General features: G+C 50.0%; 1 protein-coding gene across 5 annotated transcripts in view; it reads right to left on the bottom strand.

The window, feature by feature from the left end:
• CDK5RAP2 (CDK5 regulatory subunit associated protein 2) overlaps nucleotides 1-18,234 on the bottom strand; it is a 175,551-nt gene that overhangs the window by 11,013 nt on the left and 146,304 nt on the right. For 3 of the 5 annotated variants that reach the window (XM_073905824.1, XM_073905825.1, XM_073905828.1), the window contains 8 exons: nucleotides 16,341-16,460; nucleotides 12,165-12,281; nucleotides 10,030-10,219; nucleotides 9,014-9,135; nucleotides 7,700-7,948; nucleotides 4,966-5,043; nucleotides 3,670-3,935; nucleotides 1,690-1,833 (listed from right to left, as the gene is read on the bottom strand). In XM_073905824.1, coding sequence (XP_073761925.1) covers nucleotides 1,690-1,833; nucleotides 3,670-3,935; nucleotides 4,966-5,043; nucleotides 7,700-7,948; nucleotides 9,014-9,135; nucleotides 10,030-10,219; nucleotides 12,165-12,281; nucleotides 16,341-16,460 — 1,286 coding nt within the window. The remainder of the gene's footprint in view (nucleotides 1-1,689; nucleotides 1,834-3,669; nucleotides 3,936-4,965; nucleotides 5,044-7,699; nucleotides 7,949-9,013; nucleotides 9,136-10,029; nucleotides 10,220-12,164; nucleotides 12,282-16,340; nucleotides 16,461-18,234) is intronic. The other 2 variants (XM_073905826.1, XM_073905827.1) reach the window with 2 other exon arrangements.

Here is an 18,234-nt window from a genome sequence, read left to right as displayed (position 1 = left end):
ACACACACACACACACACACACACACACACACACACACACACACAAGAAGATCTACATTCCTTCCGTCTATTTAACAGACACTACTGTGTACTGAGGACAAAAACACTGCATCGAGGTTCATTCAGCACATTTTATGTGCTCTAAAAAATCATACGGGCAAGTACTCGTTTGGGAATAGGAGAAAAAAATTATTCACTCAAAAATATGAACAGAATAAACATGGCCCCTTCTGGGACACGGACATTAAACAAACAAATATATAATTTGCGACGAGGGCCATCATGAAGCAGAAGAGGGTGCTATAACTGAGTGACCGGGGAGCCCCCTCAGACCCTGACGTAAGATGGAAGCTGAGACGGGAGAGGGGTGAAGAAGCCAGGCAGCCAAGAGGGGGAGCCCGGGCAGGCAGGCAGTCGAAGCATCTGTGTCACCGAGCCAGAGATGGAAGGAGCTCGGTGGGTGAGCACAAAACGCAAGGCCAACGTGGGTCTGGGCCCAGCGGGCCCTCTTCCTCCCCATGGCCCCACTGGCTAAAAGTGGCCAAAACATGATTTCCCTGCGAAATGACCGGTTACCTACCTCCCCGAGCTTAGTGCGCCCAAACTTCCTTCCCCAGGATCCCAAGAGGGAAATCACAGGATGGGCTCATTAGAACCTTCCGAGGCTTCACTGCTGCCTCTTTGCCACGGCTGACAGATCCGAGAGCTGTCAGAAGGGGTTTAACTAGATGAGTAATGACATGGAATGCCAATTTCCCTCTGCCTTTCTGCTGACCTTTGGCAAAAACTGATAGGTTAGATAAATGCAGGGGTAAAAATCTATCAGAGCACCAAGCAAAGTTCTAACTCCTCCTTCATCTGCATGCTCTTCCTTCCGGGAGGCTCCTCGGACGACCAGAGTGGTAGCTCGCTGTATCACGATACCAGCTGTTTCCCACTGACGAGAACCCAGGGAGGGCCTCCGCACTGCCTGACTCCTGGTTTGTGCCATGAAAGATGGGCATGAGGATGGTTGTGGGACCAACCATTCTTAATTCGGCCACGTTCAAGTTGCCGCAAAGTCAAGCTTTCGAGGGAAATTTCAATGGTTTTGCAATAAATGATTTTCATTGGTTAAAAAAAAAAAAAACTTTCGAAGGAGTTAAAACAGATTGAAACTAGAATCCCTACAATCTGACTCTGAAAGCTATCAAAAGGAATCAGAGAGTCCAGAGAAAAAGGCACCTAAAATGAAAGAGATTTAGAGTGGAAGGGAATGAGCTAGTCCACGAGGACAAACTAGAACTTCAAATCTACAAAATGAAAGCATACCCTTTGGATTCAGATACTTGTGCTGCCAAAACCATCTCCGTAACCTTGGTCGGGCCTCACTCCCAGACCCTCAGCTTCCCGTGTGTAAGACGCAGACAGGATTTCCCTCCACAAAGACACACTGGGAGCGGGGACATGGCCAGGTCAGGACCACAGGCCGAGCCCACGGGGATGCTGGGGGAGCAGGCAAGACCACACCTGAAGCAGCCAACACAGCGCCTGACACGTCACCCTTAACAAACACGGCACCTCCCCCGTCCTCTGACGTGTTTCCCCAAACTGAGGGCACATCGGCCACAAGCAAGGTCCTGGGCTGGAGACCGAGTCACAAGCCCCAGTGGCATCCCTAAGCCTCGGGATCCATGTGTCACCACCTACCTGTTCACACTGAAGCGGGCACTGGCCAGTTGTGGGGAGTGAGACCCTCCAGAAAAGCATCAATAATCTCGCAGCCTCCTCGAGGATCAGCTTGGCTGTGCCCACGCTGGTGACAAACTTGTTCAGAGGTGCCAAGTGTGGACCCTGTGCAAGGGGCGGAGGGTGGGGGAGGGGAGAAGGTTGTTACATGCAATTGAAAAAGATTATGGACAAGCCAGCTTTAATAGGCAGCATAAATCTCCAGACCGCAGGGCTTGTGTCCACATGCTGAGCGAGAGCCTGGTGCCAGACGACACCAATTTATTGTTCTTAAAGACAGGTGAATTATAGATTATGAGAGAATTTCGATGGTGATTTTAGCCCAATCAATAACCATGATTAATAACCACCTGCGTTAACTGTATTTACTACGCCAAGAAGAGGGAAAGAGGGTCCATGGTAGGGCCACTCACATGGCTCTGCACCACAGAGCCTCTCCGGAAGGCAAATAGTGCCAACAGCAAAGGACGAAACACGAATGCTTCTGTCTTAAGAAGCCCCTGCTAAACGGCGCTGTGTACTGCCGATATGAAGTCGGGGCCTTGTCAAGTCTCCCTCACCCTCTGCTGACAGTGGCAAACCCTAATTGGGGGATGTCAAGGGCAAGACAAAGCCAAGGACATGAGCCAAAGAAGGGAAAACAAAATACATTTTAAAAAGAAAAGAAATTAAAAGAGCACTGTTATCACGAGGAATAAAATCACTACAAAATAAAATGATGCACTCTTTAGCTATCAAATGGGCAAAAAACCATACATAAAACAATAAATAAAATTAGTCAATGAAGAATAAGGTGCAGTGAGATACTCTCACTTGTAAAGGGGGATACGTATTTTTTGGAAGTGACGCATCAACAGTTCTCCCCAAGGGCCCTGAAGGGTTCACAGCCTGGGAGTGAGCTGCCTTCCACTGTCAGCAATCCATCCCTAATGAACTAATCAAAGATGCCACGGGAGGTCTGTGTACAAGGGTGCTCACCACACCTCACATGTCGAAAAAACAGGGCAAAGAATAAATAAATTGTGCTACCTCCACATATTGGCTTATTTTCCAGCCCCTAAAAGTTCTAGAAAAATGCTGAATGGGATAGGAAAATTGTTTATATATTAACTGAGAGTCAAAATACAAAATTCATGTGAGTCGGTTTTACTAAACTTTATGAATGAGCTAAGAGAGTGTGTGTGTGTGTGTGTGTGTATCAACATTTTAAGCACTGAACACTCTGTGATGTTCTTACGCTTTTGTACAATAAAGATTATGATCAGAAAACAACAGTAATCTTATTAACATTTATGAATTCATTCAACAAACATTTACCATGCACCCGCTGCACGCCAGGCCCTGTACTAGGTAGTAAAGAGACAACGTTGAGTAAAAGAGACACTATCCCTGCTCTCCTGAAGTTTATTATCTAGTGAAATGTAAAATACAGAATGACTTTTACAATAGAGTAAAACAAAATAAAACAAAAAGGCAAATCAGGTACCAGGAAGCAGGGGCCTCAGGACCTGGGAAGAGGGACCAGAAAACGTGACCCACGGAAGCTTGGTGGTTGGGTCTAGTCTGGGAGGACAGAGAAAATGTGACCCCAACCCTTGGAGGAAGTGAATGAGTAACTTTGTGTCAAGCACCTGGCACACGGGTCCTCAACAAAAGGTACTTTAGAGTGAGGAGGATCCAGCAGGATGAGGCAGGAAAGAGTGACCCCAGGGAAGAGACTGTGCTAACACAGGGTACAAACCTCGACAAGGGTCCCTCCCATAGCTCAGTGCCCCGGACTGGACCTGACCTCTGAGCTTCCGTGGGCTCCATTTCCTGGTCCCCCTTCTCAGGGCCTTACCGAGGATGCATGCATCCTTTGCCTCTCAGAGCCCTCAGGCGGCCCCTTGCACTTACTGCTCCAGTGAGCACTTCACTCCCTCCAGCAGTCGGTCAGGTTACCTTGGTTCCCAGCTCTGGACTTGAGGGCCGGGGAGCCTCTTGGATCTGAAGGGCCATCTCGGCCACGAGCTTCTGGCCCTGGCCAATCTGCCGGCACAGGGCCTCGTAGTCCCCAGCCAGGCCCAGGACGTGGCCGCCACTCGTGTGGGCCCACGGGTGGTGGCCAGCGACCAGGTGGGACACACATGGGGAGCTGGTGACCGAGCTGCCACTGTTGCAGGAGAGGGAGTCCGTGTCATTTCCAGAGAGTGGAGGGGTCTCTGAAGCTTCAACACGAGAGGAAAGATGTCAGATCCATTTGGGGCAGTATCCTGTGTTCATCAAGCCGCGTTCAACGACACTGAAGCCAGGTGGGAGGGCAGAGAAAGGCCTTCGGTCCCAAATGCCACCCGGCACAGCACAGCGGGGGCAAGTGGCCTGGCCTCCCGGACCTTCGTCTGTCTATTCACCCCCCCGCCCCGGGGCTTATTCGTCTGATGGGAGAAGCTCGATTCAATTCCACCAACACTTTGTCCGGCACCCACTCTGCAAAGAGCCCTGATCTACACAGACGAATCAAGCCAGTGCCTGCACTCCAGGAGCCCACGGTCTAATCAGACACCACGCCGGAGGCCTAACAGCACGATGACGAGGAGCCAGAGCTGAGAGGAAGAAATAATCAATTCCCTGTGCAGCAGGAAGAGAGATCAGGAAAGGCTTCCTAGGAGAAGCAACAACTACACTAGCAAAAATTACACTAAACAGAGGTAAAGCCTGTTGCTTTTTACCTTTGGATCAACAAAAGTTCACATGAATAATTCTGACTGGGGGGCCTCAGAAAAGTCACTTCACAAAGAAGTCTGCATTCAGGATGAGCCTCGGGGTAGGAGGAGGATTTGCATGGCAGAGAATGGGACAAAGGTGGCCTGGAAAAGGACGGAGCCACAACGCACGGTCCCAGCGAGGGGAGTGCGGGGCCCGTCTGCAGGATGGGGACCCCTCTGCATGGCCACACGAATGCAGACGGACAGGGCCGGATGGGCCCACTGGGGCTGGATGCTGGAGGCCTTAAAGCCACACTAAGGTGCTCATACTTCCATCTAAGGCCACAAGGACCCAATGACGTTGCTGAGGTTAGTAACACCGAGGAACAGATTAACAGGCGTTGGGGGAGGAGCTCATCAGCTAGACATGCTGAAGCCCCAAATCCTGACAAATGCTCTCCTGATGGGGACCAGGGACCCCCTTTCATTCAATTGAAAAAGTCCTACTGCCAAACGCAACCCCGCCACAGTTACCCAGACTCCAGCTTTGTACCTGATCGTGGTGGCACCACCAGGGTGGAATCAAATAGATCACAGGAATTATCTATCGCCATGGGACATTTGTCACCACCTACAAGATGTAAAATAAGAGAAGGAAAAGAAGCTGTCATTAGCATTTGAGAAAGAACTGAATGAGAATACAGTAAAGTACCAAACACACACCAGCATCCACTCAAATCTTCCCCGGGACTGGGATCCCCTCTGCAGGACCCTGGGGACAGAGAGTGAGCAGGCCCAGCGTCCTCTCTGGAAGGACCCTCCTGTCCAGCAAGTAAACAGACAGTTTCATTTCTAGGTGGTCAGGACTAAGGGAGGGAAGCCCAGAGGAGGGAACATAATGCAGGCACAGGAATGAGCAGATGCAAAGGCACAGAGGAGTGAGCCAGCAGGACGCACTGAGGGAGGATCAAGCAGGTGGTGGGCTGAGCCCAGGGTGCCAGGGAGAGCGAGCCACGGTGGGACGCAAGGCCAGAACCATGAGGACCGTGGGGCCCCTCTCGGGGGCGTCAGGCAGGGCGACGCCGAGCTGAGGACTGTGCTCTGGACGGGAGGAGTGAGTCTGGAGGTTGCTGCAGCCACCCGAAAAAGAGCGAAGAGGGACCCAAAGCAGAGTTTAGGAAGTGATGCAATGGAAACAACATCAGGAGGCAAAGCCAGTTAGATGCTGTCCAAGATGATCTGCCATACCATGCAATCTAGAGAGCGCTGGGCCGTCTGACTCTCTGGAGCCCAGCGGGCGGGACGGCACTGTCATTCAGACCTCGTGGAGGAGCAGGGAGAGGAAGTGACTGACCCAGCACTAGCAGAGTGTCGGCGGCAGAGCAAGGACTGTGCCCAGTGCCCAGGCCTTAGGACGGCCCACCAGCTCCTTCCCGCCCAGGCACCTCTGGGCACCACCAAAGTGCCACGTTCGATTCCGGGGCCAAGGAGCTGGCCCCTGAGAAGGATCGCTTTCTGCCAAAACCAGCCATCTTTAGAGCAGAACTTTCGAACAAGTGCACTAAATACAATCTTGCAAGGACTTCTGCAGAGGAAGAGAGGCCGCTGCCGACGGCAGAATTCCCACCTTCACTGGAGGACACTTTGGCACTGAGGCAGCCCTGTGGATTCTGAACACATTCTCCTGAGTGCCTCCTGCGAGGCTCACCCACGGCTGACCGTAGACAAATTCCAGAAGCAGGCAAAGGCTGTTCCATGGCCGCCTCACTTCAGCTGCCCCAGCTCTCCCTCCCGGGCAGCCCCGGCCCTGAATCATCCTCCCGGCCCCAACTCCCCAGCACACCCCACTGACCCATCGGTCCCATCTCCGCCAAGCGCTAAGAAGGGCCAGGAGCAGACCTGTATTTAAAGCAGAGATACCCACTGCTGATGGCCATCCCATGCAGAAGGTGGCAATATGGCTCCTTCCTAACTGTTTTGAGATTCCGCTGGTAGGATTTTTATCCTAAGAATGCTGTTTAACAGCAAAAACCACATTAACACTGACATTTATTAAAGCTCCAAATCAGAGACCACTTTAATAATCACCACAGTAATGGTTTCGTGACCGAGGATCATCTGAAAACAGTAATCAGGAAGCCCGTGTGAAAGGGTGAGAAACACTTATGATGTAATATTGGGTGAAAACAAAGAAAGGACGCAGAATGGCACAAAACCCAATGTGAACAACGTAAGTTCATGCCTGCATGTGATCGCCAAATGAAGAGAAATATGCAAAGCAAAATATCATCATTCTGTACAATCGTGAAGGATTTTTCTTCACTTTCTTTTTTTCATGTCATCACATCATCTTCTGGTGAAAATTTTAAATTCCTTATCAAAGAGAGATCAATAAACCAATCGCCACAAGTTCTAAAGCATGCTGACTGGGTGATCTTTAAGAGATTTTAATTTTTTTAAATTAAAGGTAATAGAATTCCCAATCCTAGAAAAGATTAAGTCCAAGCTTTTAGACGATACTTGTTTATGAAGTATGTCGACACGACACTCCCTGTCCCACTGGATGTGCGCACCCGCCCTGTGGGTCTTAGGATGATGGCCCCAGACACCTGAGGCTCCGCAAGGTCAGGCGCTGCTCCAGGGACAGCACTGGCCTTGGGAGCTAAAAATTCATTCTTAGCTCCGGCTCTGCCACCTGTTTGCTGTGTTGCTTTGGTTAAGTCCAGTACCCAATCTGGGTCTTAGTCCACAGACCAAAGAGGATGGGCCAGCTGACTGCCTTGAACCTGACCATTTGCTGGCTTATTCCTGGCCTGCTGCTGGGCAAGTGACAGAGGAGTGACAGGCAACCCTTGTCCTTTCTCTGCGACCCTACACAGCCTCTGTAGGGCTAGACCATAAACCTGCGAACAAATGTAAAACAGAAGCAGTTTTCAAACCAGGATGCTTTTAGGATCCTACAGACACTGAGAGCCAGAGTAAGATGTTTAGATTCTCTTTGAAAGGCAGTAGGGGACTAAAAAGCATTGTCAGCAGCGGAGTGCTATGGGCAGGGCTGAATGGATGCAGGGACGAGACTGGAGGTGATGACAGCGTTGACAGCCCAAATTCCACTTCCCTCCACCAAGAGGCCCCCAGAGGGAGATGACCCCTGGCTCCCGGGGCATCGGGTGGCGGGCTGTCAACAGAGGGACACCTCCGTGGGGCAAGGGCACCCACCAGAAGCTCCCGTGTCCCGCCAACACACACACGGCAGCCATCTCTGTGAGGAGGCACAGGGACAGTACCATGCTTGTCCAGCTGTGGGGGCCACTCGGGGACGGACAGGGTTTGGAGAGCCATGGGGAGGGCTGCTTCCTGAGCCTTCTTCCCCTCCATCGTCAGCCGCTCCTCCAGCTTGCTCTGCAGTGTGCTGTTGGTCTCGATGCTCTTTTCCAGCTGCCCCCGCAGAGCCTGGATCTCTGTTAGGAGACCACGCAGGTCACTGAAAGGGTCCTGCCCCCTCCAGCCTTCTCCTGACGCCTCTGCTCCGGCCTCTGCAAATGAGTGCAAAGGAAGAACCTGACGTCTTCTGCCACCAAAGGGTCAATCATCAAAGGAGTTCAACAGTGTTTTAAACCCACCAGCACCAGCACCCTCCCCTTCCTAAGAACTAGGTACAATTTCAAATAACAACTTGACTTTAAAAACAAAAATACTGGCAGACTTAATTGCTGCTATTCCACAGGCTAAATAAGAGCTGGAAATTAATTTTCACTTCTGGCCATAAAAGCCTAGCAAATTGCACACCAAACCCCGAAATTATGTCTAGTAGTAATAAAATCTATTTGGGCTGGAATTATAGAATGAAAGGGGCTGATTTTAAGAGCCACAGTATATTAAAAAGGCACAACAGCAAGAATAAGAAAAGCAACATGAGGAGAAAATGGAAGGTGTGAGGTGACCCTTTTCTAGATAAACTTTCAGTAGGGAGAAACCATCTGGAAAATTCGTTTAAAAAAATTGCTACCACACCTCAAAATTGATTCTAAAACACAGGAGTTTGCAGTTAAGTTGCTCTGATCTGGTATCTGTCAGAGGATCCGGGCCAACAACCATCTCCACAGCAATGCCCTGTATGTGGCAGGCGCTCCAGAATTATCGGCCGAATGCATGGGCGAAAAGAAACACACTCTAATGGAAAACTCATAATCAAATTATTCCTTGACTGTTGCTATGTCCCACGTACCGTGGTAGGATGCTTTTCATAAATGAGCTCAATTTTCACAACTCTACAGACTAGCTATTAGGAGACACGTCTTATGGAGGAAGAACCAGGCCCAGAGGGGTGAGGTGACCTGCTGAAGGTCGCACAGCCGGGAGGCAGGGCATGAGAATCCAGGCCTCGGCTGGCCCAGCTCCCAAGCCCAAGTCTCTCCGTGGTTCTCGCTGCTTCAGAAGAAGAACGGGCCAGAGGGCTTGCTGCAAAGTGTGCCCCCTCTGCCCGGCAGGCCAGCGAGGGCTGTGACAACAGCATTTCAGGAAAGAGTGTTGAAGTGAGCTCCCGGCCCAGACGCAGCAGCCCCAGGACAGGAAGCGCCTCGGGCCAGCGCACCCAGTACCTCTCGGCCTCCTGTGCTCCTCCTCCAGCCTCTGATACACCTTCAGCTCCACTCGGAGGGACTGCAGGAGCTCGTCGTTCTGGGAGAGCAGCTGCTGCCTCAGCTTCGCCTCCTCCTGCACCCTGGAAAGGCCACATGGCCACAGGGAGGAGACGTCAATTCGGACAGGGCCCAGCCCTGTGCGGGCACTATCTACCCCGTGCGGTCTTCTGGGCCACCCGACGGGTGCGCGCCATCTGCCCCTGAGCCCACGGACACCAGGAAGCCAAGCTTACAAGGTTCCAGCTTAGCCAGGGGTGGAGAGTGCGGGAGGGGGCTAAGACGAGGATCTTGCTTCGTCAGCGCACCGCCCTGGGCGAGCGAGGGTGACTTCGGTAACTCTGAAAGAGCGGGGCACTCACGAGCAAGCGCCGAGGAGCAACAGGAAACGTGTGGGACAGGACAGGGCGAGGGCAAACTGCAGCAGGGGCCCTCGGCACGGGCCCTTTAATGTCTAGGTGGGCCTCCCGCCCTCCGCGCAGAACCTCCCCGCGGCCTCCCCAGGCAGTGAAAGCCGAGTCCCTCTCACGGCTGCGAGGGCCTGCGGGACTGGGCATCCAGGCATCTCTCTGCCCCCCTTCCCTCCAGGTGCACGAGCCTCCCTGCTCTGCACTGCACGGGACAAGGACACCCCACCCCAGGGCCCCCACCCTTTCTGCAGCAAATGAGCTCCCCCCCACCTCCTGCAATCTGCAGAGCTCAGGCCCCTTCACCACCTTCAGGGTGCAGCTCAAATGCCATTTTTTCCAGAGAGGCCTTCCCTGACCTCCCCTGGACAAGAAACCAGCGCTCTGCCGCCCAGGCCCCAGCCTCCTCCCTTAGACGATTCTGCTCCACATGCTGGATTCCCGCCTGACATCACATGCCCCAGCACTTGCTGGCCTCCCCGGCGCTTGGGCAGGGAGGGGCCAGCGCGCCCCGCTCTGGGACTGGTTGCCTGGCACGGCCAGCGGGGCCGGGGGGTCTCTGAGCCCTACCCGCTCAGCTCACTGCGGCTGCGGCACACCTCCTGGAGCAGCTGCTGGTTGCGCCCCTCCTGCTCGCAGACCTCTCTCCGCAGCCTCTCATTTTCCCCCTTCACACGGGCATACTCTCGCTGAAGGAGCTCCAGGTTCGCAGCCTTCCTGGAGAGGGACTCTCGTAACTTTTCATTCTCCTTCTGTTTATCTGCAAACACAAAAAAGCACCACTGAGACGAGACACCATTTGTTTTTTTCCAACCTTATTACACAAATACAGCACTTCAGCTCGAGCACTCCAGGAATACAAAGCAGAATGAGATTTAATCTGGCATTTATGATTTTGGCATTCCAATTATCTTATGCATTTTGGGCAGATAAATCTGTCAACATCAAGGCTGCAGATTAAACGTCACTGGGATGAAATGGGCCTGTTTAATTTTCTATACAATAATGGGCCGTGCAAACCTAGTTACTTTGCCTTCGCAGAGCAAACAGTGGGTATAAATTATAGACAGAGGCAAGAAACAGCCCCAAACTCTGGCAATGGGTGTGAGGGAAGTCTGCAAGCCCCCCAGTAAGGAGGCCAGCAGGGCTGGGCCCATCCACTCCTCAGGCCGGGACGACAGCACCTCTCCTGAAGAATAAAGTACGCTCAGGGTCTGGAGATAGGCAGTTAGGAGCGTGACCTGGGGCCAGAGAGGCGTGTTCAAGTGCACTCTGCTGCCCACTGGTGCCAAAACCTCAACGGCGTTTGACTTCTCTGTACCTCAGTTCCCCCACATGCGCCATCGTGAGGACGAACTGAGACAGTCCACGTAAAGGGCTTAGCGCCAGGCTGCGCGGGTGCTCTGAAGGGTCTAAGCACTCCCCAGGCCAGCTCTTCGCTGGGCCCCTGATGGTGGCTACCACGTCCGCAGCTCTGACTGCAGGCTTTACACTAAGACCTGCACAGGTATCATCTTATTTCTTCTTTGGAGCAAACCTCTGAGTAGGTATGCTTTTTCTCCCCATTTTCCAGAACGGAAACAAAGGATGGCAGAGGTGAAAACTTCCCCAAGGTCACAGAGCCAAACAGTGCCAGAGCCAAGATTGAGACCCAGCTTTTCTGAAACCACCTTTCACCATGGCATGATGATTTCTGAGCAAGCGTTCCCTTCCTCCCTCAGACTCCAGCCACACTATGCTCCCTACAATTCCTAACTAGTCTATACTCTCTCCGCCTCTAACACCTAGGCTTTTGTCTGCTCTCTTTCTTCTATTTAAAAAGGCCCTGGCTCTTCTGAACCTTAGGCACCGTGGCTAATCCCTACTCAGCCTGCTGGACTGAGCTCTTGAAGCCGAGCCTCTCCTGCGTCAAGACACCATCCCCAGGGTCCTATGCTCCCCGAGCCTGCCTTTGTCCTGGCTGATCCTCACGCTGGCCTGCCATGGGTTCCCTGGCTGTCTCTCCCATCAGACCATGAGCCCCTCAAGGGAAGGGACCAGGACCCACTCATTTCTGTATCAGTCTATGCAGGCCCTGACACATTTGCTGAGTGAATGAATGATCTGCAAAAGCCTCGATTCTGTCTCTTAAGCCAAAAGCAGCATCAATATCCTCCAGGGAGAATGGGAGAAGCTGGCCCAACTCCTAGCTCTACAGACTTCCAGCTCCAGGACCACCGGCGGGTCAATTCCCTAGGCCTCAGGTTCTTATCTGTAAAACAGGACTAGTAATTCCTCCATCCAGAAACATTTTAAGTACTGAGAGATAACATAGGTGAAAGCTCTTCTTCGGAGGCTAAGCTCCAAAAAGAAACAATTAAGAGAAGGGATCTTCCTAAGAAATACTGTAGAAACCTTCCTGATAAGAGGGAATCTCTGGGTGAGATTTTGGCAGTAATAGATTTCCAGCCTTTCTGTCTTCCACTGTAACCTGTGTACTTATTAGAGACGTTAGAGATGCCATGCTGAGGGCTTCACAGGCTGTCACAACAGCCCCATGAGGTACTCCTATTTTATAGCTAAGAATACTGAGGTTCAGAGAGGTTAAGTGACCCGCCCAGAGTCACAGAGCCACAGAATTTGAACCTGGGTTGAACCAATGAGTTCTTTCCATGCCACAGAGGGCTGTGGGGGTCCAGCCTGCAGGTGGCTCCTTTAGTTCCTACCTCTGGATCCCTTGGCCAGCATCGTATTGAGAGCCTGGTTCTGCTTCCTCAGGAAACAGATCTCTGATGTCAGAGAATTATGCAGCTCTGATCCATAAGGAAAAGCATTTGTAGAACCTATAAAAACACACATAAATAGTGATTTATGGTCACCAGATCAGTAGGGATGGAACTTTCTAGAAAACAGTTTTAAACAATGAGGAGACACAACATTCAATGGAAATCACTCCTGTGAACGAGATGAGGTATCACCAGAGCCCAAAGGGAAATGAGTGAGCATGAAAGAGGTGGCAAGAGCCCCTCCCCGCCCATTCTTTCCTCCTGAGGGTGAACAGAGGTGAACAGGTTCATTTCTGCGCTCCCCTGCAGATGGTATCTCTACCACGCCTACTCCGAGCTGAAACCTGGAGCCATCCTCAACACTGCCCGACCAGGCAATCGTGACTGCTGGTTCTTCCTCCCAAATGCCTCAGACACTGACTCACTCTTTTTCTGTCCCTGTAGTTCAGACCTCATCAGTGCGCCCTGATCTTGCCTCCCTGCTACTCGACCCCTGGGGCTACACACAGTCCGCTCATGATATTCTCTGCTCAGAAACACTAGACGGCCAGCCCTTCACCGTACGGACAGACAATCGAACAAACCAAACACAAGGCCCGAACTTCAGGTCTCCATGACTTCACTCCAATCTCATGCACACCCCCCTCCCTCTCCACCCTCTACTCTAGTGTCCTCGAATGCAGCCAGACAGGGCTATGCCTGTGCCCCACACATTGTGCGGTCACACATCTCCCTGACTTTGTACAGTAAGGTCTTTATTCCCTGTGCCTAGAATGCCCAGCTCCTTCACCTGTCAAAACCAAACTCGTCTTTCAACTCTTAGCTCAAGTTCACTGTCTAGTCTAAGTGTTTACTAAAAAGATCAGGGGCTGAAGCCAGACAGACTGGGTTTGAGATTATTTACAAACTCTGATCAGTTTAGCCCAGGCTGTGGTCTATCTCCTAAAATCCTACCCCTTCCTCTGGCCAGACAGCTGCCCGGACACTCCACCTCAGCTTTCTATGCCTGCACCATAGATGACGTCCAAAGCACAGGAACATGCTACCCTCGGGAAAGCCTGGGGCTTTCTACATGGGGCAGGCAGATGCTTCCCTCCCTGCCTTCCTTACTACACCGTAGAGCCAGACACTGCTTTCCCAGACTCCTGTATAGCTAGAACATGGCCAGCTGCCCCTTCCAGTCAATGAGACCTGATGGGAAGCCTGCTGGAGGCTTCTGGGAAAGATTTCTCACCCGGATGAAAGGAGAAGGACACGGAGGAGCCCCATCATCTTCGTTCCCATGCTGTGGACACTGTCCTGAGAGGATGTGATGCTTACAATTACCACGGTCATCATGGAGACTGACCCCAAGCCCTGCTACCCTATCACCGAGCCAGTAAACCTGCCTTGGAACCGCCTGCGTCTGGATATCTTGTTATGTAAGAAAACATAAATCCCCATTGTTTACACCAGTTTTTACTCGTATTCTGTTCTCTGCAGCTGAAAGCATCCTGGTACGCAATTGATTACCGGTAATAATCAAACTCCCCGTAAGGACGGTGGGACGTCAGGCCTCCCAGAAGCCAACGCTGCACACTCTCTCCGCTCTACAGCACCACCTTTCCTCATGTTAATGATTCACAAATCACAGCGCCGTGTAATTTTTCACTGACATGTGTTTCTCCCCGCCAATCTCCTCTAGTCTCCCCTATGAACTCTGGTGTCGTCTCGAAGACACCTGGGTCTGAATCATGGCTCCGGCTTCTTAATAGCTGTATGACCTCAGGCTCGCCGCGTCACTTCCCTAAGTCTCCACTAGCCCAATAAAAATGATCCATGTTGTTATTATTACTGCTATTATCATTTGTATTAATATCATAACTGGTGGTGGGCTAGAGCCAAAAACAGGACCAAAGCGCCATCTGGGTGAACAGGAACAATGCTACAGAAGTCTGCTCTGACCACAGCTGGGATGGCCACTTCTCAGAGGCAGAGTCAGCCCCGAGGACAGAGCATGATGGAGCCTCAGCTGGCGGGATCTCGTCTGAAGGCCGACACAACCCGCTCCTCTACCTGATGACAAGTTAACACACAAGGTGACAGTTTTTAACAATATCCTGCCTCCACATCACAAGGAGCCATGCCTTTTTCAGACCTGCTCCCAAGATGAACACCTCACAGCAGGGGGGAGGCAGGGCCACTTTTATTCCTTTGTCTTTCTAGAGATTGTGACAACATGGTGAGAACAGCATGTCTTTCCACCAGTGTAAATACTTTATGAATGCCTTTTTGTAAACCTTCCCATGGGAGTGAATTACTCTCCAGAGCAATTACCAGCTCCATTGTAGCTGGTGGGCCACTGGAGCCCCCAAATAATTCTATAATTGGATTTGCCAGGAAAAATGTAAAACAAATGAATCTAATTCAGGCATTACCACGAGTGAACGTGAAGGGCCCAGGCATGTATTTCTTCCCTGGGTTTGATATGACTAATAACTCAGGTTAATCAATTTCCCTGGGGGTGAGAGAGAGGGAGGAAGCAGGATGGGGAAAGGGGGGGGAGGGGGAGAGAGAGGGGGGGGGGGGGGGAGGGAGGCGTGCATCCATTCTTGTTTACCTCACCGACTGCAGCACATCAGCACATACAGCGCTTTGGAAAGATCTTTCTAGGCAGAGGGTTATGCTGGACTAGATAGGAATGAGAACTGGACCAGGGGTGCAAGGACTCAAGTGCTGCCGCCACTGAGTATATCTTTCTAGAACTCAGTTATTTTGTCTCTAAAAAAGGTTTGCATCCCCACTTGTTGCAGAGCTTTGCAACATTAAACTTATAGTTATAAAAAATAAAAGTAAAATAACATGATAATGACAAAGAAAACAACCACTTACTGAGTGAGGCATGGAGCAAGGCCCTATTCAGAGAACTGCCTCACTGAATCTCACTATTGGCTCTGTTTTATAAAATAATGAAGTCTGGGAGAGGCGGGGTGACTTGTCCAAAAGTCCCAAAGCTAATAAACAGAAGAGCAGGGGTCCACACCCAGCTCAGTGCAACACCCTAACAAACTCGGGCTTTCCCTGGGGCACAAAGCTGCTCTCAAGACACATTCTTTGAGGGGCGCCTGGGTGGCTCAGGTGGTTAAGCGACTGCCTTCAGCTCAGGTTAAGGTCATGATCCTGGAGTCCCGGGATCGAGTCCCACATCGGGCTCCCTGCTCAGCAGGGAGTCTGCTTCTCCCTCTGACCCTCCCCTCTCTCATGCGCTCTCTCTTTCTCTCTCTCAAATAAATAAATAAAATCTTTTTTTAAAAAAAAAAGACACATTCGTTGTGGAATGAAAACAATCTCTTTGGAGCAATAAGGAAAGATGTCCAAAATATATTGTTCAACGAAAAAACGGACAGAACGGCAGATATAAAGTATTCTAGCTTTTGGGTGAGGGAGAGAATAAGCACATATATTTGTATTTGCACTGAAAAAGCACTGTAGGGTGTGGAAAACAACTAACAAAGGTGGGAGGAGAGAAGGGAGAGCAAGATGAATGGGTACAGAATGGAGATAGTAAGCTTTGCACCATGTGAATGTCTTCCCTATGAGAAAAATACATATTCCATTCAGACCTAACTGTTTTCATGCAGGGGAACTGGCAACCTTGTCGCCGGCCTCTGAGACTCACCAAACTGCTCACATGCTAATACGTTTAAGATCCATTACTGACAAAAAGATGAAATACCACTCCGTTTTATTTTAAAATACCTCTCTATTTCTTTGCAGTGACCAAAGTCAGAGGAGGAGCCAGCCACAATCCAGGGTGCAGAGGCCAGCAGACTCCTTCAGTGCCAGGGACTGTGGGGGCCACTCTGCTCCAGTAAGCTCACTTAACGCTCATCACCACAGGATAAAACGGGGATGATTATCCCCACTTTATAAATAAGTTACTGTAACTGATCGTCAGCAGTGTTAAGGGAGGTCACCATGGAGGTAAGCGGCAAGGTCAGGATCCGGGCTGAAACCTCTCTGGCCACCAGTGAGTGTGAAGCTCACCCCAACCCAGGGCATGCTGGTCCAGGCAAATGAGCCCCAGATGAAGCCCTCGCGGGCATCCGAGTGGCCTCTGGGGCGACTCTCCCTTACCTGGATCGAGTTCAGACCCTTGCCGTTCCAGCTGTCCCCGAAGGTTCTCATTTGTCTTAATGGATTCTTCTAAACGTCTCCTCAAACTTCGGATCTCTTGTATATGTTCCATTACTAAGTCTACAGGAGGGAGAGTTATTTTTAATTTAAAGTCTGAAGCCCCCAACAAATTGAATAATTTACAGATTATGCAAGGATCTTAAAATTCCAAGTCGTGCTGGATGTATTCAGATGGTCGGTAACTGGCAACGCTTTCCTGGGCTTGGTGAGGCTGAGCGACTGCCCACAGCCCACTGACACAGTTCTGTAATGGTTCTCTGCAGCCCTCCACGGGCAGGGTGTTCTACATCACATGGAAAAATTATATTCCATACAATTTTAATGCTAACTCTAATGCAGCCGCTTATTCTTCTAAATATCAAGTATTAACTTAAAATCGTCCTTATGGTGAAACTAACAGATCACTGTCAAGTCTGCTTGAATTGCCCGAGAGTGGATTAAACCACTTTCATAATGAATCCAGATATTTCTTTGAAAGGAATATGTTTATCCATTTATCATGTACTCATTTAAGACTTAAAAACAGAGCAAAACAGTAATCCCAGCGCTAGTGAAAATGGTAAGAAGGGTGTACTCTCCAGAGCACATCCTGTTCGTGTGAATATAAATGTGCGTGACTTTTGGAATCTATTTTTATCATCAGCCTTAGAAAGGTTCTTTTCCAATGTCTTTCCTCAAATAATTCTACTTCTAGGAATCTACTCAAAGAGATCACCAGAGATGCTGACAACCAACCATTGGCCAGAATGCATGAAAATGTTCATCTGAAGCACTATTACAGAATGGTAAAAACTGAACATAACTCAAATTATTAAATAAACTGTATTACATTACATTACTGTGATGCAGTATTCTACAGCTACTGAAATTGTATTATGAAGACCACATAATATCACAGAAAAATACAGATACAAAATGGATTATTCAGGATAATTATAACTCCATTTAAAAACCTGCAGGCGAGAAAGACACATAAATACAAAGTAAGAAAATCTACCCCTAGATATTAACAGCAGTTGCCTTTGGGTGGTAGATTTCAGGTTTTTCAAAACTTCCGTACTCTATTTCAATGTAACATTTAGTAATATATAAAAATTTAAATTTCCCAACTTTTCTACAATGAGCATGTCCTATTTTTTCAGCCACTGCCACATCTCACTTTAACAAAGAAAGAAGGAAGCACAGTTGTAATCTGGAGGTAGGTTTCTAGAATCAGTGTTTAAAGCATAACCACATCAAGTATCCAAAGGCAAAACTAATGTCTTTAATTCATCAATTACAGTACACTCAGTATGTCTTATAATGTTTGTTTTAAAACATTATACTAATGTTATGACCCAGTTTTAATTCCTCCAAAATGACTTTCATTTAAAAGTAGCACGTTACAGATCTTTTCCTAATTAAATAGTAATTCTGCCATGAATCTGAATGTTTATAAGACGACTTAATTCCCAGACCTTCAGCTATCTCCTATTAATGCCAGAAGTGTGGCAAGTCATTTGGTGGGTTGCGTGAGGCCCTGGCGGCCGGCCCGGCGCTAGAGGACCCCGTCTGTAGCAAACTCCTGGCCACACCTCCTGTCCCTGCCCTGCTGCCCTGAGAATCTTCCAGCCGCTAGTCAGGACGGAGTGAGGCAGGAACTTATCTCTTCCGACCGCAGTCCTCCTTGCTGGTTTATAATAAGTTATATCACATGCTGCCAGCTTCTGGGGTAATAACACTTAGCAGTCATTGGTACACATCACCTCCTACTGAGTCTGGCCAGGAGCCGGACTCTTCAATAGGGCTTAAGGAAACATTCCCAGTCGAACTGGATGCCACTTATTAATTATGC

The sequence above is a fragment of the Callorhinus ursinus genome, unplaced genomic scaffold (genome assembly GCF_003265705.2).
Source record: "Callorhinus ursinus isolate GAN/ISIS: 27379988/994484 unplaced genomic scaffold, GSC_fseal_2.0 scaffold24, whole genome shotgun sequence".
Taxonomy (NCBI): Eukaryota; Metazoa; Chordata; class Mammalia; order Carnivora; family Otariidae; genus Callorhinus; species Callorhinus ursinus.
This window is presented reverse-complemented; position numbering and strand designations above follow the sequence as displayed.